This window comes from Rhinoderma darwinii, chromosome 6, assembly GCF_050947455.1.
Source record: "Rhinoderma darwinii isolate aRhiDar2 chromosome 6, aRhiDar2.hap1, whole genome shotgun sequence".
In the NCBI taxonomy this organism is placed as follows: Eukaryota; Metazoa; Chordata; class Amphibia; order Anura; family Rhinodermatidae; genus Rhinoderma; species Rhinoderma darwinii.
This window is the reverse complement of record NC_134692.1, coordinates 144,447,844-144,475,101: the sequence shown is the minus strand read 5'-3', so window position 1 is coordinate 144,475,101 and position 27,258 is coordinate 144,447,844. Positions and strand designations below refer to the sequence as shown.

At 45.5% G+C, this 27,258-nt stretch overlaps 2 protein-coding genes across 13 annotated transcripts in view; both read left to right on the top strand.

Moving 5' to 3' along the window:
* The first annotated feature begins 4,967 nt into the window (after positions 1-4,967).
* Positions 4,968-5,516, top strand: UBE2T (ubiquitin conjugating enzyme E2 T). Its single transcript, XM_075831617.1, has one exon. It carries the CDS (start codon positions 4,968-4,970, stop codon positions 5,514-5,516), a length of 549 nt encoding a protein of 182 aa, XP_075687732.1.
* Positions 5,507-27,258, top strand: part of LOC142656049 (uncharacterized) — a 36,246-nt gene continuing 14,494 nt past the window's right edge. The window contains exons 1-5 of one of the 12 annotated variants that reach the window (XM_075830901.1): positions 5,507-5,586; positions 11,155-11,193; positions 14,861-15,130; positions 15,782-15,941; positions 26,916-27,223. In XM_075830901.1, coding sequence (XP_075687016.1) covers positions 15,886-15,941; positions 26,916-27,223 — 364 coding nt within the window. In that variant the 5' untranslated portion in view covers positions 5,507-5,586; positions 11,155-11,193; positions 14,861-15,130; positions 15,782-15,885. Of the gene's footprint in view, positions 9,518-11,154; positions 15,131-15,781; positions 15,942-21,161; positions 22,512-26,915; positions 27,224-27,258 lie in introns of all 12 variants that reach the window. The other 11 variants (XM_075830899.1, XM_075830898.1, XM_075830897.1 and 8 more) reach the window with 11 other exon arrangements.

Below are 27,258 nucleotides of genomic sequence, written 5' to 3'. Positions count from 1 at the left end.
ATATAAACATTATATCCACAGCTGCCCCTCTGTCTAGGCTTCTGCTCACCTCTCATATAAAGACTATATCCACAGCGGCCCCTCTGTCTAGGCTTCTGCTCACCTCTTCATATAAACACTATATCCACAGCGTCCCGTGTCTAGGCTTCTACTCACCTCTTCATATAAACACTATATCCACAGCGGCCCCTCTGTCTAGGCTTCTGCTCACCTCTTCATATAAACACTATCCACAGCGGCCCCTCTGTCTAGGCTTCTACTCACCTCTTCATGAAAACAAAATCAGGTTGGTTTGACAACTTCTGTCCTTAGTAAAACCATGCTAGCTGTAACTTGTAATACTATTTTTTGTCACATAATCCTGTATATAGTCCCCCAAACATTTTTCCAACGGGTCGATAATTACCCTGGGAAGACCTAGAGCCCTTTTTGAAAATAGGCACCACATTTGCCCTGCTCCAGTCCCTTGGCACTATACCAGTCACTAGAGAATCTCTGAATATCATTTAGAGGGGGACATAAATAACTGAATTAAGTTCTTTAAAAACTCATCTGGTCCCAGGGCCTTGTGCACATTTATTTTACTTAGACCATATGTACATTCAGCCAATTCAGTATATTGATGCATTAACAGCCATGGCACTGGCTACATCAGCTGCTCTTTCTTCTGTTGTATATACAGAGCAAAATAACCCATTTAGTAACTCTGCCTTCTCTTGATCCCCAGTGACCAACTCCCCATTAGCACTATTTAGGGCTCCTACATGTTCAGACCTTGGCTTTTTGCATTTACATACTTGAAGAATTTTTGGGGATTTGTTTTACTATCCTTGGTCATCTGCCTTTCATTTTGTTAATTGTAATTATTTTTTTACAATTTTATTAAGGTCTATATCAATTTACAAAGGCTACAGCTGTACCCTCAGATTTGTATTTTTCAAATGCCCTTTTTTAGTCATATATTTCCCTTTTTACAGAAGGTGTAAGCCATGTGGGGGTTAAATTGTAGTCGTTTATACTTGTTACCTATAGGAATAAATTTGGCACTATAATTATTTAAAGTAGATTTTAAGATCTCCGATTTATCATTTGTACAATTATTTTACATTAGTTCTTCCCAGTCTATGTCCTGAATTGCAGCCCTCATTCTGGGGAAATTGGTCTTCTTAAAATGCAGTGTTTTTGCCCTCCCAATATTGTGGTTACTGTTACTAAGGTTTTCACAAACATAGACATTGCCAACAAGCTATATATTGATTGAAATGACCAGATCCAACAGAGGGTCACCTGTAGTCGGTTCTTCCACAAACTGGGCCAAAAAATTTTCATGCAACAGGTTGAGGAAATTTCTCCCCATCGCAGTTACAGCTGAACCATGACACCAATTAATGTCTAAGTAATTAAAATCTCCCATTATCACTACAGTACCGGCCTGTACTGCCCGCTCCATTTGTTTATATAGCGGACCTTCCATCTCCTCATTTATATTAGGGGGGTCTATAAATTTCAACAAAAATATTTTTTTCCAGTATTTACCTTCCTTTGTAATTCCATCTACAAGGTTTCAACCTCCTCACAATCTTCACTCACTATTACCTCTCACACTAACCTTCACATCACTTCTGACATACACCACCCCCTTCACATCACTTCTGACATACACCACTGCCTTCATATCACTTCTCACATACACCACCTTCATATCACTTCTCACATAGACACCACCTTCATATCACTTCTCACTTACAGACATACATCACCACCTTCATATCACTTCTCACATAGACATACACCACCTCCATATCACTTCTCACATAGACACCACCTTCATATCACTTCTCACTTACAGACATACACCACCACCTTCATATCACTTCTCACATAGACATACATCACCTCCATATCACTTCTCACATAGACACCACCTTCATATCACTTCTCACATACAGACATACATCACCTTCATATCACTTCTCACATAGACATACACCACGGTTGACATTTTGTAGTCACTTTTATCTTCAATGTTGTTATGTAACAAAAGGATCTCCTTATCCTGTTGCCTAATCCTCTCCCCACACCAATATAGTCTGATCCCACATGGGCCAATTATTGGGCAAATGAGCTTTTATGTGAATGTTAATAAGTTGAAGGGGTATTCCAGCCAGAAGACTGTGAATGGAGCGGTAGGGTGCATAGACGACATTCAAACTCATTCTAACTGTGTCTTGCGGGTGTGGGGAACAGGGTCCCCCTTCTGCTGATTGGTGGCCTTGCTTGTGGTCGGACACCCTCTGATCTAGCATTTATCACTTAGCTGGTGGAATAGTGATAAATGCTTCTGGCTGGAATACCCTTTAAACCACAACCGAATATCCACTTTATTATTTCTATAAAGGGTATTTAGCAGTTGAGGACTTTCAGAAAGTTTCTATCACATAAGGGAAGCAGATTTGAAGGACATCAGAGTGAAAATATGTTGTACTTACAGATGAGGAGCATTTTGTGGATCGCCATCGTACTGCAGTGATAGCACGGGTGGCTCTGATCCTATATGATCTCTATATATCTCTGACAGAAGAACCATATAATAGAGTGCGCAGCGTGGGTGCCTCTCGAGAGAAGACGTTATATTAAATCTTGGGGAAACTAAGACAAGAATCTGTTCTTGCAATCTGTGAGAAAACATAACCCGCCGCTCGTCAGGAAGGGAGAAGCCTTAGGCGACATTCACACGAGCGTATCAGATTCACGCGCGTAAATCTGGTCCGTCGATTACGCTATTGATTCCGTCAAAATGACGGAATCCTTGCACAACGGAGACAAACGGAAACCACTGCCACCAGATTCGTCACCATTGAAATCAATGGTGATGGAAACTTATGGTTTATGTCAGTCAGGGTCCCGTTCTGACGGGAAGCTCTGAGGGAACGTCAGAACGGGACCCTGACGCAGACGTGAACGAAGCCTTGCAAAGGAAATCTGCATCAGGCACAAAATTCGGAAATATGGATGTCAGAGAGGATCTGCTGCCTAGGACCCGCTCTATGAGCCAGAACGGAGACACTCCGGCGGACCCGGCCAGTCTATGCATTATTGCTATCTCTTGGTGGTAACAGCTGAGAAGTCGGACCCTTGGCGCCAGCTTAGTTTTAAAACAACCCATCCGTATATAAAGTGTATAGCCAGGGTGTAGCCACTTCCAGGGGTCACGTGATTATTGCATCGGCCATTGTACGTCTTCTCTAGCTTCATGCTGCAGGTTACCAGACATAATTAATATTTCTGGAATCCCAGACTCTGTATAACGCCGGCTGCAGACGAAGCAATATTTTGTGCAATCGATAACAATATCCATTGGTAGAATTAATGGAACGATCACATGTGAAGATCCACACAAAAAAAAAAAGGACACGAGAATTGATTAGCGGTCATTCGTGAACGATCAAATCCGCATACAAGTGTCAATAGTTCATTAACCACGCGCGTTCCCTCATAACACGTCACCTCCTTTACAGCCGAACTCTGACGTTGAATAATTATTTCCAATCTGGCGATTTAACACACAAAAAAATAAATCTATACTTTACAATTTGCTCGATAAGTCTTCGATTATTTAAAAATAAACTATAGCTATGCAAGCAAATAAAATATATAAGCGTGAGACGGATGCGGCACTTACAGAGCTCAGAAACATAAGAGTAAGCCCTTGGCGACATCCGACCTACTATAACGGAGATGACGTCAATGGGGAAGTATGGAGCGTGCTCACGGGCTGAGCGCGCTCCATACTCGGCGGGTGACGGCTGTGTGATACAGCCGACACCTCACTCCAACAAGTGGAATCAAAGATCACTGTGATTCCACCAGTTTAACACCTTAAATGCTGTGGTCAATCGCGACCGCATTTAAGAGGGCGCCCCCTCATACACGCCAAATCACGTTTTTTTTTTAAAGGTGGTAAAACAAAACATACATTTGGTATCGCATTATGTAGTACAACAAATGGTGCCATGACGAACTACAACTTGTCCCTACGTCGACAAAAAAAACAAAGAGGTAGACGGAAAATGAAAAAACTCAAATTGGAAAAGGGGTTACTTGTTCACACTGAGTATTTTGCCGAGTTTTTTGACGCGGAAACCGCGTCGCAAAACTCTGCAAAAACGGCCCGAAAATGCCTCCCATTGATTTCAATGGGAGGCGTCAGCGTCTTTTTCCCGCGAGCAGTAAGGCTATGTTCACACGGAGTATTTTGGAGGAGGAATATCTGCCTCAAAATTCGGTTTGGAAGTTTGAGGCAGATTTTCCTCTCCCTGCACGCCGATTTTCGCCCACGGCCATAAAACACCGTGAAATACACTTTCTCTGCCTCCCATTGAAGTCAATGGGAGGTCAGAGGCGTAAACGCCCGAAGATAGGGCATGTCGTTTCTTTTTCCCGCGAGGCAGTTTTACTGCTTGCGGGAAAAAGACGCCGACGCCTCCCATTGAAATCAATGGGAGGCGTTTTCGGGCCGTTTTTGCCGAGTTACTCGGCAAAATACTCCGTGTGAACATAGCCTTAAACTGCCTCGCGGGAAAAAGCGACATGCCCTATCTTCGGGCGCTTCCGCCTCTGACCTCCCATTGACTTCAATGGGAGGCAGAGAAATCGTATTTCGCTGTGTTTTATGCCCGCGGCGCTCAACGGCCGCGGGCGAAAATCGGCGTGCAGGGAGAGGAAAATCTGCCTCAAACTTCCAAACGGTATTTTGAGGCAGATATTCCTCTTGCAAAATACTCCGTGTGAACATAGCCGTACTATTCACCACAGCTGAGGTAAATCTGCCGCGTAGGACGTAGTCATGTGACCTTCCCGCCACACAGGCAGAGCTTTGCCGCCCTGTCATCACGTGATCGGCTTGGCGGGCTTTTTGACAGGATCCGTTCTCCTCAGAGACAGCATCGGTGCCGCCATTTTATGAGATGCAGAAACAGTCACGACTGAAGCGGGAGCTGCAGCTCCTCAGCACCGAGCCACCCTCCGGGGTCAGCTGCTGGCAAGAGAACGATAAAATAGACGAGCTGCGGGCTCAGGTCGTGGGCAGCTCGGGTTCTCCCTATGAGGGCGGTGTGTTCAGCCTGGAGATCGCAGTGCCGGAGAGATATCCCTTCGAGCCCCCTCGGGTGCAGTTTCTGACACCCATTTACCACCCGAACATAGACTCCGCTGGCAGGATCTGTCTGGATATCCTAAAACCGCCGCCTAAAGGCGCATGGAGGCCCGCCCTAAACATTTCCTCCGTCCTGACCTCTATACAGCTCCTCATGACCGAACCTAATCCAGAGGACCCACTAATGGCGGACATCGCCCGGGAGTACAAGTACCACAGAGCTGTGTATATTGCCAATGCTCGGAGCTGGACTGAGAAACACGCCAAACCCCGAGATACGGGCGCCGACGGTCTGTCCCAGAAACGGCGCAGCGCAGACCTCCCCGAGCCCGCCAAAAAGCCCCGGCCCGGACCCCCATGACGTCATCTTCACTGTACGCGTGGTGCCGGTGACGTCACGGGACAGCTGCGCTCTTCTCACTCGCCGCCAGGTGGCAGTAAATTATCTGATAATTGTTTAGAATAAAGTATGGACTATATAATATATAGCAATGCATGGAATATATATATATATATAGTGTGGAGTATATAGTGTACGCAGACATGATTGCCTATGGTCAGGATTGCATGGCACTACGTAATAGAAGGGTCACCTATAGAGTAGGTTTATGCTGAAGTTCACACTATATTGCAGAAAATCCTCCGATTTACATACATGCTGCGTTATTCTGCATTGATTTTAATGGGAAAAAATACGCAATTAGGTGCCGTACCACAATCCATAGAATTCCATAAAAACAGTCGTAATAAATATGTCTGGGCCCTCGCGGTCGCTTCCCATGTGATGGCTGATGTCACAACAATATTACCGTAATACCGTAGTCCTGTGGCTATTGCGCGGGGGGTGTTGGGTGCGCTCTTATGAATGTCCTGAGAAGTGACCTTATATAAGAGCATTCCTCCTAGAAATCTCCAGAGAGAGGAGCGTACGCTATGGACACCTTCACGTGTACGGCTTTGTATGGGTTTTGGTTTTTTAGTGACCGTTCAGTGCAATAATAATTTCACGAGTCGTGTAACCTCTTTAATGTCAGTAACCTGCTTTATATAGCATAAGACCCCCCCTCATCCGTATGTAAAGTTTATAGACCCGTCCAGGGGTCACATGATCATCGTCGTCTGCCTCCAGCGTTTGTACTTGTCTTCGGTCAGATCTATGGCCGGGGTCCTCCGTGCTTCCCATGTGATATTGCGGTTATGGCCGGAGTCTTCTTTTTAAAGGTAAAAAATATGAGAATCGCGTACACGTATAATATTATATGATCCTCAGTGGCGATACTTTAGGAATTTACCATACATCCCAACGTTAAAGTATCACAAAGCGGGACAACCAATGCGATGCACGCAGTATCGCAACATTTTTTCTTTTAAGCCACGCCTCTAATCTCATACGCACCCATTTCAGCCCACACCGTATCATGCTCCAATAGTGCCTCCCACACCGTATAATGCCCCATAGCTGCCACCATATGGTATACTGCCCCATAGATGCCCCCATGCAGTATAATGCCCCCATAGCTGCCACCATACGATATACTGCCCCATAGATGCCCCCATTCAGTATAATGCCCATACAGATGCCCCCTTAGCTGCCCCCAGTGCCCTTGTAGATAGTGACACAGTGCCCATGTACATAGCGCCCCAGTGTCACCTGTAAATAGTGCCACAGTGGCCATGTAGATAGTGCCACACCCCAATGAAGATAGCGCCAATCCCCCCTGTAGATAGTGCCATTGGGACTCCCTCTAGGAGCCAAATCCCCAACCAGAGCATAGGCCGAGGATTCCTCTCCTAGAGGGAAGCTGATGTCACTGTCCATATATGGACAATGATATAAGTGGCTTTTCCTTGAGCGGATTCCCCGTTGCCGACTCTGGCCGGGGATTCCGCTCCAGGAGGAGCCACTGACGTCAATGTCCATATATGGACGGTGACCTCAGGGTTTTCCTCTAGGACCAGAAGTCCCGGCCAGATAATGTGCAACGGGGATTCCGCTCAAGGAGTATCCAATAACTCTGAAGCAGGGAACAATCCGCTCCCTGCTTCAGAATTAGTTCAGAGCAGAGGGAGCTCCTCCACTGCGGAGGATTCCTCGGGCACAGTGCTACTTTAAGCACTGCGCTCAGAGAACCCTTGACGGTACTTTCCATGTATGGACAGTGGCTTCTCGAGCGGAATCCCCGTTGCCGACTCTGGCCAGGGATTCCGCTCCAAGAGTAGCCACTAACGTCACCGTCCATATATAGACAGTAACATCAAGGGCTTCCCCGAGCACATCGCTTAAAGTAGCGCTGTGCTCGGGGAGTCCTTGGCGAGCTCTGCTCCTCCGCTATGAACTAATTCTGAAGCAGAGAGCTGATGGTTCCCTGCCTCAGAATTAGGTTGACAGCGAGACGCACCCAGGACGATGGGACACCGCCCGGAATCCGGGACTGTACGGCTGATTCCGGGACGCTTTGGTGGTGTGAATTTACTGCTGCGGCGCCCTAGTGCCAGGGACCGGATCCTGTTAAGTCAAAGTGAGAAACTTTTGTCTAAAATAATTCCCGCTCAAGGCCCTGTTCACATCATGTTAGTGATGTTTGCTGGGAAAAGCTCACGACTTACGTGCTAAGCGCATCCATAGTGATCCATTAACCTGGCGGATGCCTAAAGTGTCGTCCTGGGCACCGTCAGGATCGTATACTGCAAAGAAAAGGTATGGAATAGTGTAGACGATGCTATTCCATACAACAGTATAAAATACCGCATACCACGTAGTATACGTATTTACAATGGAAGCTGTGGATAACACGCGCCACTGTGTGCTTATAGCGGGATACGTTGCAGCTGTCTGTCGAAGGTATATGATGGGAGCTTTTCCTGGCGTATGTGTTAACCGGAGGGCTATAGCGTGATCTGCATACGGCTAGATTCCTGACTGGATCCGATACTGGTTTTGACAAATATAAAGATGCCGCAGTAGTCGCTGTCCTGGATGTAAACATTGAATTGACCCCCGGTGTCTGCATGGAGCTCTATATCCCTTGTTTGCTTTTGCAGTCCCAGCGGATTTGGCTTTTATTTTCCTCGGTTAGAAGCTGCGTTCTTGTCGTCTCCGCTATATAACTTCTGGGTGCCGCAAGACAAAGAGCGAGACACAAACAGCCCACCCGGCAGGAACGTCTTGCCCCCCAAAACACTGAGGAGTGTAGGGAATTGTGATGTCATCGAGGAGGGAGGTCCAGGATAGTCAGGGCCAGTATAATGTCTACAGAAAACAGCAGCTACTAAACACCGCTTAGACCCTGGACGTTCTCCCTACAAATAAACGCACTTATTATACACCTCGTTTTTATGTTTTTCTCATTTTAATCACGGCCGTATTACGGTATTGACGCCACATTATAGTTTACATAAATCTGCTCTTCTGACGTGTCTGTGTTAAGAAATACTCGCATTCCCCTAGAAGTAACATTTCAGGGGCAACTCTTCCTAGAACGCTGCATTGTGCCATTCCTCTGTTATTCCTCCTGGAAATGTATAATTGTCAGTTGTGTGTTACCGTTTACCCTGTTAATAGGATGTGCCACTATGCAGTCTGATACTGGCAGCATTGATTGGACATGCCCCTTTAACCCGTTAGTGACCGCCAATACGCCTTTTCACGGCGGCCACTAACGGGCTTTATTCTGATGCATATGCATCAGGATAAAGTAAACAGAGAGGAAGCTGGGGGCGTCCCTGCTCTGCCGTGTGAGATCGATCTTACCCGTTTAACCCCTCAGATGCGGTGCACAATAGCGAGCACCTCATCTGAGTGGTTTTGGAGAGAGGTAGGGAGCTCCCTCTCTCTCCCACCGACACCCGGCGATATGATCGCCGAGTGTCCGTGTCTCCAATGGCAGCCGGGGGCCTAATAAAGGCCCCCAGGTCTGCCTGGAGCGAATTCCTGCTAGATCATGCCGAAGGCATGGCCTAGCAGATGCCTGTCCGTTTTACACGGACAGGCAGTAATACACTGCAATACAAAAGTATTGAAGTGTATTATAATAGCGATCGGAGAATCGCATATTATAGTCCCCTAGTGGGACTAGTAAAAAAGTGAAAAAAAAGTTTAATAAAGTTAATTACAAAAAAAATGTGAGTTAGTATCTAAATCTAAAATGGTCTGTCTGTCTCGGTGGGAAAGGGATTTGGACTTATCTATTACTTTAGAAGATTGGGAATCTACTTTTCAGCTGGCCGGTTCTCTTTCAGAATGTGCTACACACCTAGAGGCTTCCCGGAAAATCTTGTATAGATGGTACTATACCCCGAATCGTCTATCTCTAATATAGCCTTCGTCATCTGATCAATACTGGAGATGTTCAATGTCTAGAGGTACTATTCTTCATATTTTTTGGGAATGTCAGCATATTAAAATCTTTTGGTCGCGTATTGCACAAATTTTAGAATCTGTTTTAGGAGCTCCGGTTACACTATCTCCAGCCCTTGCCTTGTTACATGTGGGAATAGTTGACTACGCTTATTCCGATAGACTTATACTTTTTCATATGCTGGTATCAGCCAAAATATTAATAGCCAAATATTGTAAATCCACTAACATTCCCCACATCTCGGAGCTCATGCATTATGTGAATAATAATTGTATGATGGAGTGCTCGTTGGCTTCCATTCATGGTGTGTACAGAAGGGCTTCCTATTGGGATAAATGGAAAAATTCTAATTGTCATAGCATTGTGTTGTAATAATAACAACGGGTAACAATACTGTATGTGTCTATGTAGACCACGTTCTTGTTTTTCTTATGTTCTTCTTTTGTTTCCTTGAAGTTTGTTGTTTCTCTTCTCTGAAAAACTTGTGAACCAACAATTGGATATAAATGTATAATATGTCTCGAATCCTGTGGATTCATATGTTGTAAAGCGTATTGGTTCAATAAAAACTTTTATTATTAAAAAAAAAAAAAATGTGAAAAAAAAGAAAAACTCTGCTTTTCCCCTCACAAACTGCTTTACTATTAAAAAAATAAAGTAAAAAAGTTACACATATTGGGTATCGCCGCGTCCGTAGCAACCCCGACTATAAATCTATTACATTATTTAACCCGCACGGTGAACGCCGTAAAAAATGTAATAAAAAACTATGGAAAAATTGCTGTTTTCTGTGAATCCTGACTTAAAAAAAATGTAATAAAAAGTGATCAAAAAGTCGCATCTACTCCAAAATGGTACCAATAAAAACTACAAGTCTTCCCGCAAAAAAAACAGCATCGGCGAAAAAATAAAAACGTTACGGCTCTTCAAATATGGAGACACAAAACAAATAATTTTGAAAAAAAAGCGTTTTTACTGTGTAAAAGTAATAAAACCTACAAAAACTATACAAATTTGCAATCGTAACAACCCGCTGAATAAAAATATTGTGTTATTTATATCACACGGTAAACGGCGTAGATTTAAGATGTGAAAAAGAGTGGCGAAATTTCAGATTTTTTTCTATTTCCCCCCCCCCCCCCAAAAAAAGTTCATAAAAGTTAATTAATCAAATAATTTGTCCCCCAAAATGGTGCTAATAAAAAATACAACTTGTCCCGCAAAAAACAAGACCTTATACAGCGATGTCAACGCAAAAATAAAAAGGTTATAGCTCTTGGAATGCGACGATGGAAAAACGTAAAAAGTGGCTTGGTCATTAAGGTCCAAAATAGGCTGGTCATTAAGGGGTTAAAACGTGGAATGGTTGCAGACTGCGCTATTGTTTCTGCCCAAAATACAGAAACCTTACGGAACGGAGACAAACAGAAACCATTAGCAACGGAAGCTTTACCATTGAAATCCATGGTCTTAACTTGGCGCATCTCACTCCTGCCTATTGTGGTTTCGGACTGGTGTATAAAATGCCAGTCTAAGTAAATCTCACCCAATATGTCCAAGCTAAAACCTTGTGCTTCTATAATTCCCATGAAATGCTCATGTTTTCCCGAGTCTGGTCTATAAATGTATTATTTTTATTAGCAGATATAAAAGAACTGTCAAGACAAGTCATCCAGAGAGGTAACACTGTTGTATTGTAATGTCGTGGAGTCACTGCCAATCACATTTCATTGTGTCCCCCAATCTGGCTTTTTACCACATGATCTTCACCCCATGCCAGAAATTGCTCACGTGTGCAGTTCTGGCCAATCTGAGAACAAAGGAAGCGTCTTAGACTCAGTCTGTGAAGCCCTGTGGCCATTTTGGGACAACACAGAGGGGACCCCAAACCGGTGGATCCATGGCAGAGGGGCACATCTTGAGGGCACCAGGTAATGTAACTCCATATACACCATCACATTGATAAATTTGTTCTGAGACTGGAGGGTCGCTTTAAGTAGATGTAGCTAAATGTACAGAAGTTCTACGTCTATACAACAGACTGCCTCTCTGGGTGTAAAGGATCTGCCAGGCACTACGTCTGTGTATACTCCCAGGATTAATCAGTCGACACCTGAGGCCAGACCTCTTAGACTGACACCGGCTCCCACCAATCAGGGTGGCAGGCTCAGGAGTGGCAGAGCCTATCGCGGCCTGGTCAGTCGGAGTTAGCTCCGCCCCCTGTCCATTTATACCTGCCGTTTTCTCTTCCTCATTGCTTGTTATTCTTCTTGGATTCCTGGCCCCACTGCTGCCTTGCTTCAATTCCGCTTATCCTGCTTCGCTCTGCACCTGGCTTGCTTCCTGCTCCGTGCTCTGCGTTTTGTAAACTCCACTACATCCTGATCCTGACTGGCTCGTTCACCACTCCGTTTCCTCACGGTGTTCCGTGGGCTACTTTCCTTTGCTTGTTCCCTGTTTGTATTCCCTTGCACTTAGACAGCGTAGGGACCGCCGCCAAGTTGTACCCCGTCGCCTAGGGCGGGTCGTTGCAAGTAGGCAGGGACAGGGCGGTGGGTAGATTAGGGCTCACTTGTTCCCTTCTCCTCCTTCCTGCCATAACACTGGGTTACACAGGCTTGTTTAGGACCCTCCCAGAAAGTGTAAGTCACGAGCTGCTTGTGTACTAGACTTTGCGTAGCATTGTATGGAGTTATAGCCTGTTTACATGAACGGCTGAAGACGAGGAGATGATTTATTATGTATATTATAATCTGATATTTTCAGATGTTCCTTCCGAGAATTTCGTCAATAAGCATTATTCAGACCTAGTACAAAGCCTGATTACTGCCAAGCCTGTTCTAGAGGATCTCAAGAAGCAGAAACTTCTAACAGAAGAAGATTGCAGTAATATAACAGGTCAGTCAGGATAAGACGAGTGCTCCTCTGGTTTATGCTAAATTGGTGCACCGAAGGCCAGAACGCGTTCTATGAGGTTCTGCGGCGCTACAGTGGACCAATCATCAAAGGGACCGAAAAAAACAACTGAGACCACAATAAACATCGGATTCAGAAAATGATATGATGTATGGACGCCAGAAGCAACTGAGATTCCTTCCATAGAATACATCGTCACTATAGACTAAACATCATGCAATCCATTGAGTTGATTTCATGCATTTAGCACAGTCACTTTCTGTGTTCTGTCCTGATAACTATATATCTAATACATAGTGTTTAAGAAGATCAATCTTTAAAACCCAATGTCATACCCATAGAATTTACCTCAATAAACAGCCAGGTCACTGTATACATGTATGTACAGAATGACGACACCAGCAGAATAGTGAGTGCAGCTCTGGAGTATAATACAGGATGTAACTCCGGATCAGTACAGGATAAGTAATGTAATGTATGTACACAGTGACTCCACCAGCAGAATAGTGAGTGCAGCTCTGTGGTATAATACAGGATGTAACTCGGGATCAGTACAGGATAAGTAATGTGATGTATGTACACAGGGACTCCACCAGCAGAATAGTGAGTGCAGCTCTGGAGTATAATACAGGATGTAACTCAGGATCAGTACAGGATAAGTAATGTATGTACACAGTGACTCCACCAGCAGAATAGTGAGTACAGCTCTGGAGTATAATACAGGATGTAACTCCGGATCAGTACAGGATAAGTAATGTAATGTATATACACAGTGACTCCACCAGCAGAATAGTGAGTGCAGCTCTGGAGTATAATACAGGATATAACTCAGGATCAGTACAGGATAAGTAATGTAATGTATGTACAGTGACTCCGCCAGCAGAATAGTGAGTGCAGCTCTGGGGTATAATACAGGATGTAACTCGGGATCAGTACAGGATAAGTAATCTAATGTATGTACACAGTGACTCCACCAGCAGAATAGTGAGTGCAGCTCTGGAGTATAATACAGGATGTAACTCAGGATCAGTACAGGATAAGTAATGTAATGTATGTACACAGTGACTCCACCAGCAGAATAGTGAGTGCAGCTCTGGGGTATAATACAGGATGTAACTCAGAATCAGTACAGGATAAGTAATGTATGTACACAGTGACTCCACCAGCAGAATAGTGAGTGCAGCTCTGGAGTATAATACAGGATGTAACTCAGGATCAGTGCAGGATAAGTAATGTAATGTATGTATACAGTGACTCCGCCAGCAGAATAGTGAGTGCAGCTCTGGAGTATAATACAGGATGTAACTCAGGATCAGTGCAGGATAAGTAATGTAATGTATGTACACAGTGACTCCACCAGCAGAATAGTGCGTGCAGCTCTGGAGTATAATACAGGATATAACTCAGGATCAGTACAGGATAAGTAATGCAATGTATGTACACAGTGACTCCACCAGCAGAATAGTGAGTGCAGCTCTGGAGTATAATACAGGATGTAACTCTGGATCAGTACAGGATAAGTAATGTAATGTATGTACACAGTGACTCCACCAGCAGAATAGTGAGTGCAGCTCTGGAGTATAATACAGGATGTAACTCTGGATCAGTACAGGATAAGTAATGTATGTACAGTGACTCCTCCAGCAGAATAGGGAGTGCAGCTCTGGAGTATAATACAGGATCTGGGAAATGGCCTTTAATCTGCATCACACGGTTGTATCTTCTGATAGTAGGGAATGGGGATAAAATGTAATACCTGCATATTTTTCTAATTATATTAACTTCTTACATCATCTGTATTATGTATCGTATTACAATAAATGAATGTCTGGATAATTATGTTTTACATGTTATTCTTTTGCTCTTTGTGTTACTTTTGTCCCTTCTTCACAACGTTGATTGGCGATATACTGCTCCTAATCTCCAAGTCAGTGGACATTTAGCTTGAGATGTTTCTACAGACTGACACAGAGAGCAGGTTTAGGTCTCAGTTGTCTGTATTCATGTGATTAGAGGCTATGAAGTATCTTAGGCGGACTCTAGAAGTGTGTGAGCTGCGGCCTTGTCATAGTATCCTGAGTGACCACCTGATGTAGACCAACATTGAGAAGAACACACAGCTGGACCTTGTGTAGCATCCATCGGCTTGGCCAAGTACCAAGATGAGCAGATGGCCAAGATAAGAAGCCCTACCAGCCACAACTGTGACACCCACCATACGTAGACACATGCCCATGTGAATCACAATGAATTGATCAAATAAAAAAAAATTGAGTTTGAGCTTGTGAGACAAATTTTCCAAAACCAAAAAATTGAAGGTTTGTGTTTTTTTATTTGTTTAAAACTTTATGCCCAGATTAAACAACATGAAACGCAACACCAAAACAAAAGCAAAAAACCTTGTGCTGTTGCCATCTTGTTTTTTTTTTAGGATGGGAATTGAACGGAAAAGTGATGAAATGTGTGAAGTTTTCCTCCCTTATTTTATTTGGGATCTGTTCCGGGCACTGACCTAGAGGAAGATCTGCCTTATCTGCTCATGTGGAGTCTCGTATTGTTCATTGAATAATGGATCTGAAGAGTGAACATCATCTAGAGCCAGGTCCACCATGAAGACCATGACGATTATATCTGCGCGATGCTTGTCTACAGTGACCCTCAGTATCAGGAGAAGTGGGATCATCTGTAATTGATTTAGGAGGTGAGGTATTTATACCATAAGTATTTATTTGACATCTTACTGGCACTTATCACATACAAAAACATCGGTAAGAGGAGATGAATGGTTATCTACAGTGTCACTGAGTAGGTCATTAAAGGGGTTGTGCGGAATCACAAAAAAACTTAGCAGCTTTATTCCAGAAACCGTGCCACACGTGTACGTGGTTTAGTTGCGGTATTGCAGCTTCGTTCCAAACCACAAACAACCTGTGGACAGGTATGGTACTGTTTTTGAATAAAAAGTAGTCATGTTTTTTTATTAATCCTGGACAACCCCTTTAATCGAAGGCTGTTTTATGTAAATATATGTTAAATAAAGAGCATTAAATATTGCACCTTTCAAAATAATCAGGACAATTCTTGTCAACTACGTTACATCCTATAAGCCCGGACGCTGTGGATATGAGGTCACTTGCCGTAAATCTGCAAAATACAATTTACGTACTTACCAGTGACTAACAAATCTCAGTAGCCAGAATCAGCCTTTATTTTTTTAACCTTGCTCAAAAATCAGGTCATTGGAGGTTTGTCCGGGAGCCCATAAGAAGGACTTAGCACACAGTTTGATTTGTGTTATTTTAGGTTGTTTTTTCTTTATGTTAATTTGTTTATTTTGTATTGGCTTCTCAAGGTCAGTCAGCAGAGTGTAAGCATTTAGAATTTATTGTGGAAAACTCAAGGGCAAGTAATATAATACCTCGAGTCCCACAGACCCTGACACCCCCGTGTATTCTCATGTCCCGTGTGGAGGTGTTTTATTTATGCCACACGCCACGTCCGCCATGTGCAAGGTATGTTTAACGGGTCTGATTTTTTTTGTGTCTGTCCAGGAGGCATCACTCCAGTCTTGTAGTGAGTCACACGTGGGGTAGCGATGTAATATATACAATATTCTATAGCCTTAGTACTTGTAGGAGCTGAGCGTTATATGGCTGATTTATATACTGCATGTGACATTTCTACGCATCACCTGTTCATTTATCTATTATCTTCTGTATATTAAGCTTTGTTCACATCTGCGTCAGGGCTCCGTTCTGACAGATTTCCGTCGAGTCCTGACTGATACAAACAGAAATCATAGGTTTCCGTTTCCATCACCATTGATTTCAATGGTGACGGATTCGGCGCCAATGGTTTCCGTTTGTCTCCGTTGTGCAAGGGTTCCGTCGTTTTGAACAAAATCCCTGGTGCCGATGTGAACGAAGCCTAAAGGGCCTTTTACACCTGCTGATATTCGGCCGGTTCAACGAGCGCCGATCAATGAGACATCGTTGATCGGCGCTCGTTTGCTCCTGTCACACGGAGCTATGGACGGGGAGGGGCGGTCGTTATTGGATCGCTGGTCCCCATACATTATCATCACGTCAGCAGCGCGTCTCCTGTTTACACACCAGGATGAGCTGCCGACATCGATAATATTTCACCCTTTTAAAACGATACGACCGGCAGATGATCCAGCGTTTGCTCGTTCATCTGCTGATCGCTGCCCGGTTTACACGGAAATTATCGACACCGAGCGTTCTATGAATACTTGTCTGCCCGATAATTGCCCCGTGTAAAACTGCCTTTACATGTTTCCTTCTACTGCCTCGTTTACATGTGATACTGCCCCCCCTGCCTGATGGCCCAGGCCTGCAGTGTCTTGTAGAATCACTCTGCTTTACCTCAGCGTCTGATTTCTTCATAGAGAGTAGAAGAAACGAAAGACATTTATTGCAAGTTCCCTTCATTTTCTCAGAATGGGGAAGTGCAGTGTTTTTATTGTGAAACGGACCTCCGGCCTCCACCTCATCTCATCTGGTGCTGACCGTCCTCAGCGGCCAAAACGGGCAGAATTACCCCTCCCCATATAATGTTTTTAAGAGAGACTGTAGAAAGTTTGGTATAGGGCTCGGCAATTCATCAAATTAATTAGATTAATTCTCCATTTCAAGTTAGCACGATTCCGGATTTGCCCAGAATCGTGAAATCATTACAGGCCCCGCCCCCATAGCAGGAGAGAGAAAAACAAGAAGACCCGCCGCACATTCAATGAATGCCGACAGTGAACAGGAGCAGCGGTGAGGGGACTGGGGTTTGCTAACTATGTTAGGCTACATTCACACGAGCGTATCCGATTCATGCGCGTGAAATACGAGCGTAAATGTGGTCCGTATGTGTTGCGTTATGCATCAGTGAGCTTTGCAAGTGGTTGCGTTTTTCATGCCCTTGCAAAGCACGTCTTTTTTATTTTTTTCCAAACTGGTGTGCAAGTCACGCACCGCACACAGATGTCATTCAGTTGTTCTGCAGCGAGGCAGGGACTCCTAGCGTCGTACATAACTATGATACTAGTAGCGTTCCTCCCTGCATTGTGTTTGGTCCGGGAAATACTGCCAACATGCGGACCGTATATCACGGACCAAACACGCTCGTGTGAATTAGGCCTAAGAGACTTGCCACAGAAGTGATGTCCAAAGAGCAGTCATAAATCACATGCAGACTTTGGGGGTATTTATTAAACTTTCTACACCAGAAAAGTCACAAATGGGCCCTTAAAGAGGCTCTGTCACCAGATTATCAAATTCCTATCTCCTATTGAATGTGATCAGCGCTGCAATGTAGAGAACAGTAAAGTTTTTTGTTTTTTAAAAACGATCATTTTTGCCCAAGTTATGAGCAATTTTATATTTATGCAAATAAGCTTTTCAATGGACAACTGGGCGTGTTTTCTCGTTTTACCAACCTGGGCGTGTCTTGTGTTTTTACCAACTGGGAGTTGTGAATAGAAGTGTATGACGCTGACCAATCAGCGTCATACACTTCTCATTGTTCCCACCCAGCTTCTTTCACTGCACAGATACACAGCGTGTTCTCGTGAGATCACGCTGTGACATCACTTCCTCCCACAGGTCCTTCACCCCATTGGACGAGAGAAGACACATCAGCTCCAGGCGTCAGAGGGTACAGTTGAATCTGCAGCAGCATCGCCATGTGCAGGTAAGCATAGTGAACTCCCTAGAGACGAGCATATTACCCTCTCGGACGCCTGGAGCCAATGTATCTTCTCTCGTCCGACGCCAAGGTTGAAGGACCTGTGGGTGACGTGACGCTGTGTGTCTGCAGTGAAAGAAGCAGGGTGGGAACGATGAGAAGTGCATGACGCTGATTTGTTGTCCATTGAAAAGCTCATTTGCATATATATATATATATATATATATATATATATATAAAATAGCTCATAACTTGGGCAAAAATGATCGTTTTTAAAAAAACAAATCTTTACTGTTCTCTACATTGCAGCGCCGATCACATTCAATAGGAGATAGGGATTTTATAATCTGGTGACAGAGCCTCTTTAAGTCACAATTTGCTGTCCAAATTGTGACTTGCCCTCTTTGCGACTCCCACGACACTTTTGTGACCTCTGGGAAAGAGCGTGACCACCACAGCCCAACAAATTTATTATAATTTACAGCAGGCTAATTGTAACATAAGGACACCGGCGTGTATGTCTTTCCAGGTGTACACGCTAACCGTAGGAAAAAAAGTAATGTGAATGGGGCCTTGTGTGTATTTTATCTCAGGTCTCACTGTTCTCCTGCTGCTCATATATACCACACGTATATATACTGTACATTGTATACTGGCAATGTGCCATATATACCCTGTCTTGGTATTATTTTTCCATTTATTTAACAAATATCAGAAAATCGAGATTCAAATCGAAAATCATCCATAGTGTTGAAAAATATCTGAATTCTCTTTTTTGGCAAAATCGCCCAGCCCTCGTTTGGTATAATGCTTTTTCCTCTACAGATGTAGCAGACCTTGTGGTGATCTCGTCATGTGTTCACTAATTAATAGAAGAACCAGTGAGAAGTTCCACTCTGCTACTTCTGTATATTCCTTTGGAAGCATGATTGGTCTACTGGTTCTTTGAACGGCCGTCACACGGCCACAGTAGGAACAATGAACCCTTTTGGGGTCAGTCAGGGTCCCGGTCCGACCGAAAACTGAGACGGAATGTCGGACCGGGACCCTGGCGCAGATGTGAACGAAGCCTTATTGGAGTATGTGGAAAGTCTATGTATGGTAACTATTATGTGTAATGTAATTATTGTTGATGAAAAGGAAAAAGTGTCTCTGTAAAGTTTGTTGCTTATGACTGTCGTTGTGTACATAGCTCCATATAAGTGTAACAGTCATTTTACGCTTTAGGCGGGATTCACATGACCGGGTCCCGCCCGAGCCCGAGTGTCGGCCTGTAAAATCGGCCATTTTGCCCAGCCGGTTTGCATAAAGTTTTGCATCCGTGCCGGGCCGGGCGGATCTGGACAGTGACATCAGCGGCAACTCCTGAAGGGGAATCCCCATGTGTTCGGGGATTCCGCTTCAGGAGTTTCCCCTGATGTCACTGCCCAGATATGGACAGAGACATCAAGCGCTCTGTCCAGGAGCGGAATCCCCGAAAACACGGGGATTCCGCTCCTTCAAGGAGCTAAAGTGCGGCTAGCACATAGCAGAGCGGGGAGATACCTCCCTGCTCTGCTATAGTGGCGTCGCTACAGTAGTAGCAGCCGCGGCAGCAGCAGCTGCTAGCGGCGCCATCGAAGGTGTCACCGGGCCAGGGCGCTTTTAAAACAAGCAGGGGAAGGGAGCCAGCGCAGCGCTCCCTCCACCTGCTGTACACCCCGGCCCTGCCACATAGCGTAGCCATTCGTCCGAATGGCATCAACTCCTCCTCCTCACATGCACTCTGCGCTGTGAGGAGGAGGAGATAGAGCGCAAGCGACGGGAAACCCGGCCATCACTCGGGACACATTCCGGTGATGGCCGTGTATTACCCGGCCCCATAGACTTCTATGGGAGCCGGGCGGCTGGGTACCCGGCCGAAGATAGAGCATGTCCTATTTTTGACGACCGGATTTCCCGGCCGTCAAAAAATCGGTTGTGTGAATAGCCCCATTAGGGGTCTATTATTCCTAATGCAGCCGGGTGCCGGCCGATTTATGAACGGCCGGCACCCGGACGGGAAAGCCTGTCGTGTGAATGAGGCCTTATGCAATACATTTTTATACACTCACTCTTGTATTTCATTTATTGCGCCTAACCTTAGAATCTAACCCAGTAAGAGGGTGAAGAGTAAAATTCTTACAATCTGTCTCTGTCTGCAATTTTGCACGCGCCAATAGACTTTTATAGGCGAATCCGTGTAGGACATGTTCTATATTTTGCTTATCATTTCTACGGCCCGGACGCACATCTGCATATATACGGAAAGTTGTCTGTGGCTTAGGCTTTATTCAGACGAACGGGAAAAACGTCAGTGCAACGCGCGTAATTTGCACGCGCGTTGCACGGACCTATAGTAGTCTATGGGGCCGTGCGGACATGTCCGTGATTTTTACTCAGCGTGAGTCCGTTCTTTGGGCGTTTTGCGCGAATCACGCACCCATTGAAGTCAATGGGTGCGTGAAAAACACGCATTTCATACGGAAGCACTTCCGTGCGAACAGCGTGATTCGCGCAACAGCTGTCAAAAGGATGAATGAAAACAGAAAGCACCACATGCTTTTCTGTTTACAAACATCCAAATGGAGTGTCATAATGATGGCGGCTGCGCGAAAAGCACGCAGCCGCGCATCATATGCTGATGCCCCACGGAGCGGTTAAGTGTTTTTTGCGCACGCAAAATGCCGCATTTTTTGCGTGCGCAAAAACGCCACGCTCGTGTGAATGAGGCCTTAGAAAAATGAATGAGTCCACAGATTATCCGGATTCATAATTATGGATCTGTAATTACGGATAAAAACTACGGTCGTGTGCATGGGGCCGAAGAAAGTGACCAGCTGGACACCACTGATATAGTGTAGGATGCCCTGACCCCACTGTCATAGGCTCTGTCTTTTCCTGATTGGATGGGGATCGATGCCCTGATGAGCGCTGTGGTTCTTTATAATGTGTTTTCTATAAGTGCAGGGTATTGAACACTTCCTTTATAATCCCTCCTTTTTCTGCCCTTACCACAGCCGGTATCCACTGGAAGGAGGGTGGACTGCGTCAGGCTTCCATTACAGCTGCGTTCCCTTTTCCAATGTTCTCCGTCATTGGAGCAGAACAACGAGAAAAGCAGAAGCTCCGGATCTGTCACGGAAACTAACAGCACCCAATAGAACTTATAGACTTTAATGGGTTCCGCCAGGTTTCCGTCAAGATCTCCATCGTTTTGTCGGACAAAATGAGCTTCATCAGGCATCTTTCACCTGACGGAGCCGCCAACACAGAAGTGAACACACCCTATCGTCCATTTGCAGCCTATGGACTGTTCAGATGTTCACTGCTTGTGTACTGTATATATACTGTATGTTTAATATTTTCTTTTATAGGTCCGCTAGGTGACTGATCACGGTTCCCTAAACCGTCGTATGTGTGATGCTGTGACTGTGCAATGAAAGGAGAGGCTACTGGTGGACATGAAATTAAGGCATGGAGTATTTAGCTAGGCCCAGGAAGAGCTTGGTGTGGACTGGGAATGGAGTGTGGGGATGCTGAAGTGCTGCACCACTACGTAGTCCAGTGTGACTTGGAGAGAGTATATAAGGGGAAGGTTTGGCATCATGTAACTGCCTGAGGTGCTAGACTGTAATGCTGGAGGTCCGTGCAGTAAGAGGTGAGGGAGGCTGGAGCCCACGGCTGAGGAGCAGGTGGACCGGAGGTGGGAGACATAACGGAAGACCAGTGCAGAGCTGAGGAGAGAGGTCACCGGCCAAGAGTCAGCAAGTCTCTGAGTGGGGAGCAGGATCGATGCTTTTCTAAACGAAGTCTGGAGCAGTTTTTTTTTGTTGCCTCATCTCCAAAAATATGCAATAAAAAGTCCCGCAAAAGGGTGCCAATAAAAACTACACCTCGCCCCCCAAAAAACAATCACACCGCTACATCCACAGAAAATCTAAATGTTCTTGTTCTCAGAATATGGCGACGTAGTAAATTGTAAAAAAAAATGTGGTATTGCTGCAATTGTGGTGAACCGCGGAATAACGTTAATGTCATTATTACACCACGGTGAACGCCAAATAAAAATAGAGGAATTGCTGGTTTTTCATTTCCACACCAGAAAGATTTTCTCAAAGTTTCTCAGTAGATTCAAAACTACAACTCGTCCTGAAAAAAACAAAGTGCGATAGAGCGATGTTGACAGAAGAAAAAAGTTGTGCCAGGAAATTAAAAAAATCTAAAGTGCCTGCGGCAGAAAGAGGTTGAAGAGACAAGACACCTTATAGTAGAGGTAGTGCGAGCGCCGGAGGACGACAACCAATAAGGAAGTTCATCTCTCAGAGCGGGAAAGAAAAACCCGGGAGGAAAGTGAAAGAAAGTCTCAGGTAACATCTACTATGTTATCTGTACTTCGGGAGTTATCACTGTGTGTTATCTGTGGTGTTACATAGGACTGCAGGTAATATATACTACATGTAGCGGCCGTGGACCGCCGTTCCTACTCACTCCCCCCCCCCCCACGAATATGTGAGTGCTGGCCGGCATCTCCTTCCTAGGAGACGCCGACACTCACTTCCGCTCCGCTCTGCTTTGTCCCGTAGGGTCACTTAAAGGGCCAGTGCACACACATGTATGTTATCTATTATCAGCCCATGATCACCCTGGACTATAAATAGGGTTCTGCCCTTTCTCTCCTTGCCTGAGCGTTGTTGTGTTTTCCCATGTTAGTCTTAGCAAATGGTCCCTTAGTGTTATCCTGTTCCCAAGTGTTACTGTATCCTGTGCTGTGTTGGTTCCTGAGCCCTATCGAGTGTTAGTGTCGTGTTGTGCCTGGTGTCATCTGCACGTGTGGCATCCTCTGCTGTCAAAGTTCCATCTGTCCCTAAGCCGCTGCGACAGTCTGGACTATTTCAGGTACCCTTGTGCTGGACTTTGTATTGATTGGGTACTCTGTTCTTTGGCCAGCTGCTACTCCGCTACTGCGGTGCGTCCTAGTGGGTCCACATACCCACGGACCATGACACTACATTATCTGTAATCAGAGAGTTATCACTGTGTGTTATCTGTGGAGTTACATAGGACTGCAGGTAACATCTACTACATTATCTGTACTCAGAGAGTTATTACTGTGTGTTATATGTGGTATTACATAGGACTGCAGGTAACATCTACTACATTATCTATACTCAGAGAGTTATCACTGTGTGTTATCTGTGCTGTTACATGGGACTTCTGGAAAACATATCACTTTTGTTCTCTGTTATCACAATGTACGTATGTCAGCTGTTAATAATATCTCTTGTGTCAAGGAATCACTATTTAATCAAATCCCCAAAGGCAGCTGGAAACTGTCTGGATCAAGTGTGCCGGTAAATTAGTTACCTCAAATCCATCACCACCCTGGTCAGCAGAGTCTAAGGCTACTCTATGATCTTCATCAGATCCTGCGGCAAGGCAGGTTGGATTTGGCTGCATAGAACCCAGGTTGCTTTTAAAGAGTATGGTGTTGGACAGGAGGTGCAATGCAGGCAATACCAGAACAGACACGCCAGAGGGATAATCAGCAAGCAGGGTTCACAACCAGGAGATACTAAAAGTCCAAATTGCAAACAGAAGAATACCAGGACTTGCAGAGGTCAAAACCAGCCCAAGAGCAGAATGTCCAAATCAGTGAGCAGAGGGAAAATCCAAAGCCGAAGTCCAGTCCAGAGTCCAAACAGTCAAGGTGATACAGGGTGTAGCCAGGAGCTTGATCAGACACATGCAAACATAAGAAAATCACAAGCAACAATGAGAAGACTGAACACTCTTGGCCAGTGGCGTAACTACCGCTGTAGCGGCTACTACGGGGCCCGTGCCACCTGACGACACGCCCCCCATATGCCTGGTGGCGCTGCTACAGCGGTAGAGAGGCTGCTATGGGGCCCGCGCCGCTGAGCCTCTAGCATTTATGGGCCGGGCGGCATGGGCCCTCTCATGAGCCCCGGTGCTAGCGACAGCCACCCCGTCTTGCAGTAATTGTGCCTGCGTCTATAGCACACAGGTACAAACACATGCATTAGCGCTATGACGCTGATTGGTGGGACAAAATGACTTGCCCCGCCAATCAGTGCCTTTCAACGACGCTAGTGATGCGATGACGTCATTGCGCCACTTCCATGGTTGAAAGGAGCTGATTGACGGGGCAAGTCACTCTGCCCTGCCAATCAGCGAAATTTCAACAACGAAGACCTGCTCAGAAGGGAGCAGATCTGCATTGCCACCGGACGGTGCGGGAACGGGATCAGGGTGAATATGTAAAGTTTTTTTTTTAATGGCATTACCTTCAGTGGGGGCTCTGTCTATAGGGGGTCTATATGTGGGGATGTGGAGCACTCTATATAGGGGGAGCTATATGTAGGACACTATCTACAGGGGTGGGCTGTATGTGGAGTACTATCTATAGGGGGAGATATTTGTAGGGCACTATCTATAGGGGTGGGCTATATGTGGGACGTTATATACATGGGTGGGTTACCTGTGGGGCACTATCTACAGGGGGGCTATATGTAGGGCACTGTCTATAGGGGTGGGCTATATGTGGGACACTATATACAGGGGTGGGTTACCTGTGGAGCACTGTCTACAGGGGTGGGCTATATGTGAGGCACTATCTACAGAGGTGAGCTATATGTAGGGCTGCACAGTGGCTCAGTGGATAGCACTATTGTCTTGCAGCTCAGGAGTCCGTATGTGGGCACTACCTACAGGGGCTTCTATGTAGGGCACTATCTGCCGAGGCTCTATGGGGGTCATTATCTACAGGGTCCAGTGGCGTAACTAACGCGGTAGCAGCCATTATGGCTGCTGCAGTGGTAGCGCCGCTACTACGTGGCCCGCGCCGCCTCTAACATGTATGGGACGGATGACACAGGCCGTCTCATGCCCGTAGGCGTCGCTAGTACCGGAGGGGGCCTTAATGCTAGCGATAGCCATCTCCTCTTGCAGTAATTGTACATGCGTCTATAGAATGCAGGTACAAATACATGCATTAGCGCTGAATGGCCGGGCATGTTCCGTGCCCATGCCAGACCATTCAGCGCCTTACAATGACGCTAGTGGCGCGATGATGTCATCGTGCCACATCTGTGCTTGAAAGGCGCTGATTGACGGGGCAAGTCATTCTGCCCTGCCAATCAGCAGCTTTAAATGATGCGTCATTTAGCTCCAGCAGACCTGCTCAGAAGAGAGCAGGTCTGCATTGCCATCGAACGGAGCAGGAACGGGATCATGTGAGTATGTCAAGTTTTTTTTGTTTTTTTTTTCTAATGAAACTGAGTCGCATTATCTACAGGGGGGGGTTGTCTATATGTGGGGATGTGGTCCACTGTATACAGGGGGGTCAATATGTGGGGATGTGTGGCACTATCTAGAGGGGGGTCTATATGTGGGGCACTATATACAGGGGGCTCTATATGTGGGGATGTGGGCCACTATCTACAGGGGGGTCTATATGTGGGGATGTGGGACACTATATACAGGGGGGTTTATATGTGGGGTACTATCTACAGGGGGGTCTATATGTGGGGCACTATATACAGTGGGAGCTATATGTGAGACACTATATACAGGGGTGGGCTGTATGCAGAGCACTATAGGGGAGCTATTTTTAGGGCACTTTCTATAGGGGTGGGCTATATGTGGGACACTATATATATGGGTGGGTTACCTGTGGGGCACTAACTACAGGGGAGCTATATGTAGGGCACTGTCGACAGGGGTGGGCTATATGTGGAACACTATATACAGGGGGAGCTATATGTGAGACACTATCTACAGAGGTGGGCTATACGTGGATCACTATCTATAGGGGAAGCTATATGTAGGGCAGCACGGTAGCTCAGTGGTTAGCACTATTGCCTTGCAGCTCTGGAGTCCATATGTGGGCACTATCTACAGGGGCTTCTATGTAGGGCACTATCTACAGAGGCTCTATGGGGGGGTCACTATCTACAGTGGGCTGTGTGTCGCACAATCTACTGGGGGGCTGTGTGGCACTATCTACTATGGGGAGGGCTGTGTGGCACTATCTACTATGGGGATGGCTGTGTGGCACTATATACAAGGGAGGGGGCTGTGTGGCGCTATATACAGGGGGGCTGTATTGCACTATCTACAAGGGGGAGGTGGCGGCGCTATCTACAAATGGGGTGTGACACTGTCTACAGGGGTGCTGTATGACACAATCTACAGTGGGCACTGTCTATAAGGATGGCTCCGTGTGGCACCTGGGGGTGGCCCCAGTCAAGAGTTTGCTATGGGGCCCAGTATTTCCTAGTTACACCCCTGCTCTTGGCTCTGATAGGTTGCAGACAGCGAAATTAGATTGGCTCTGCATCTCAAACCAGGGACACCCAGAAGCTAGGCTAGTAGTCATGACAACCTTAAAGTGACGGACGTTTCCTAACATCTTGTACTGTTATTTATGGGTCCTCGCTCGATCTGAAGTTTTTTCTTTATTTCTGGTTTGCAATCTCCAGTACTGAGGACAATGTCCATGTGTAATAAACTCTGCACTGTGGTTTCATATGTTCATTTCCATGCGGAGACGCTGGTAGGAGAGGATTAGGTGTAGCAGCCCCTATGTTATACTCGTTCACCTCCACATGGGATTCATATAGAAAGAAAATCAGAGTTTTAGTTTCGTTTTTTCATACAGATATTTCGATCTTCTCAATGTTCGATGTCATTTTTTGTAGTGGAAATCTCTATATCGTTCACCAACTGAATGTTTCCCTTTTATTCCTCAGTGATTTCACTATTTTTACAACCATGGTTAAAGATATATCATATTTTACCAAAATTCTGGCCAAACATCTGAAGAAGCTGTCAGTGGCTAGCCTAGAAGTCTTCATCACGGCCCTCTGCAGTCTGGAGGCTCCTCATGGATGCAAACAAATCCAGAGTCCACTTCTGGAAGGGAAAACTGCAAAAGATGTCGCTGAAATCATCATACGATCCTACACTATAAGACATGGGCCGGCAAAAATCAAACAAGCTCTGAAGAACATCAATGAAAATCAGATCCGGATCGATCTACAGAAAGACTTCAGAGGAGGTAAGAAGCAGAACGATAGAAGCGTTCGTCTTACA

Coding starts and splice junctions, on each gene's coding strand:
- UBE2T (XM_075831617.1), top strand. CDS start 4,968: ATGCAGAAACAGTCACGACTGAAGCGGGAGCTGCAGCTCCTCAGCACC.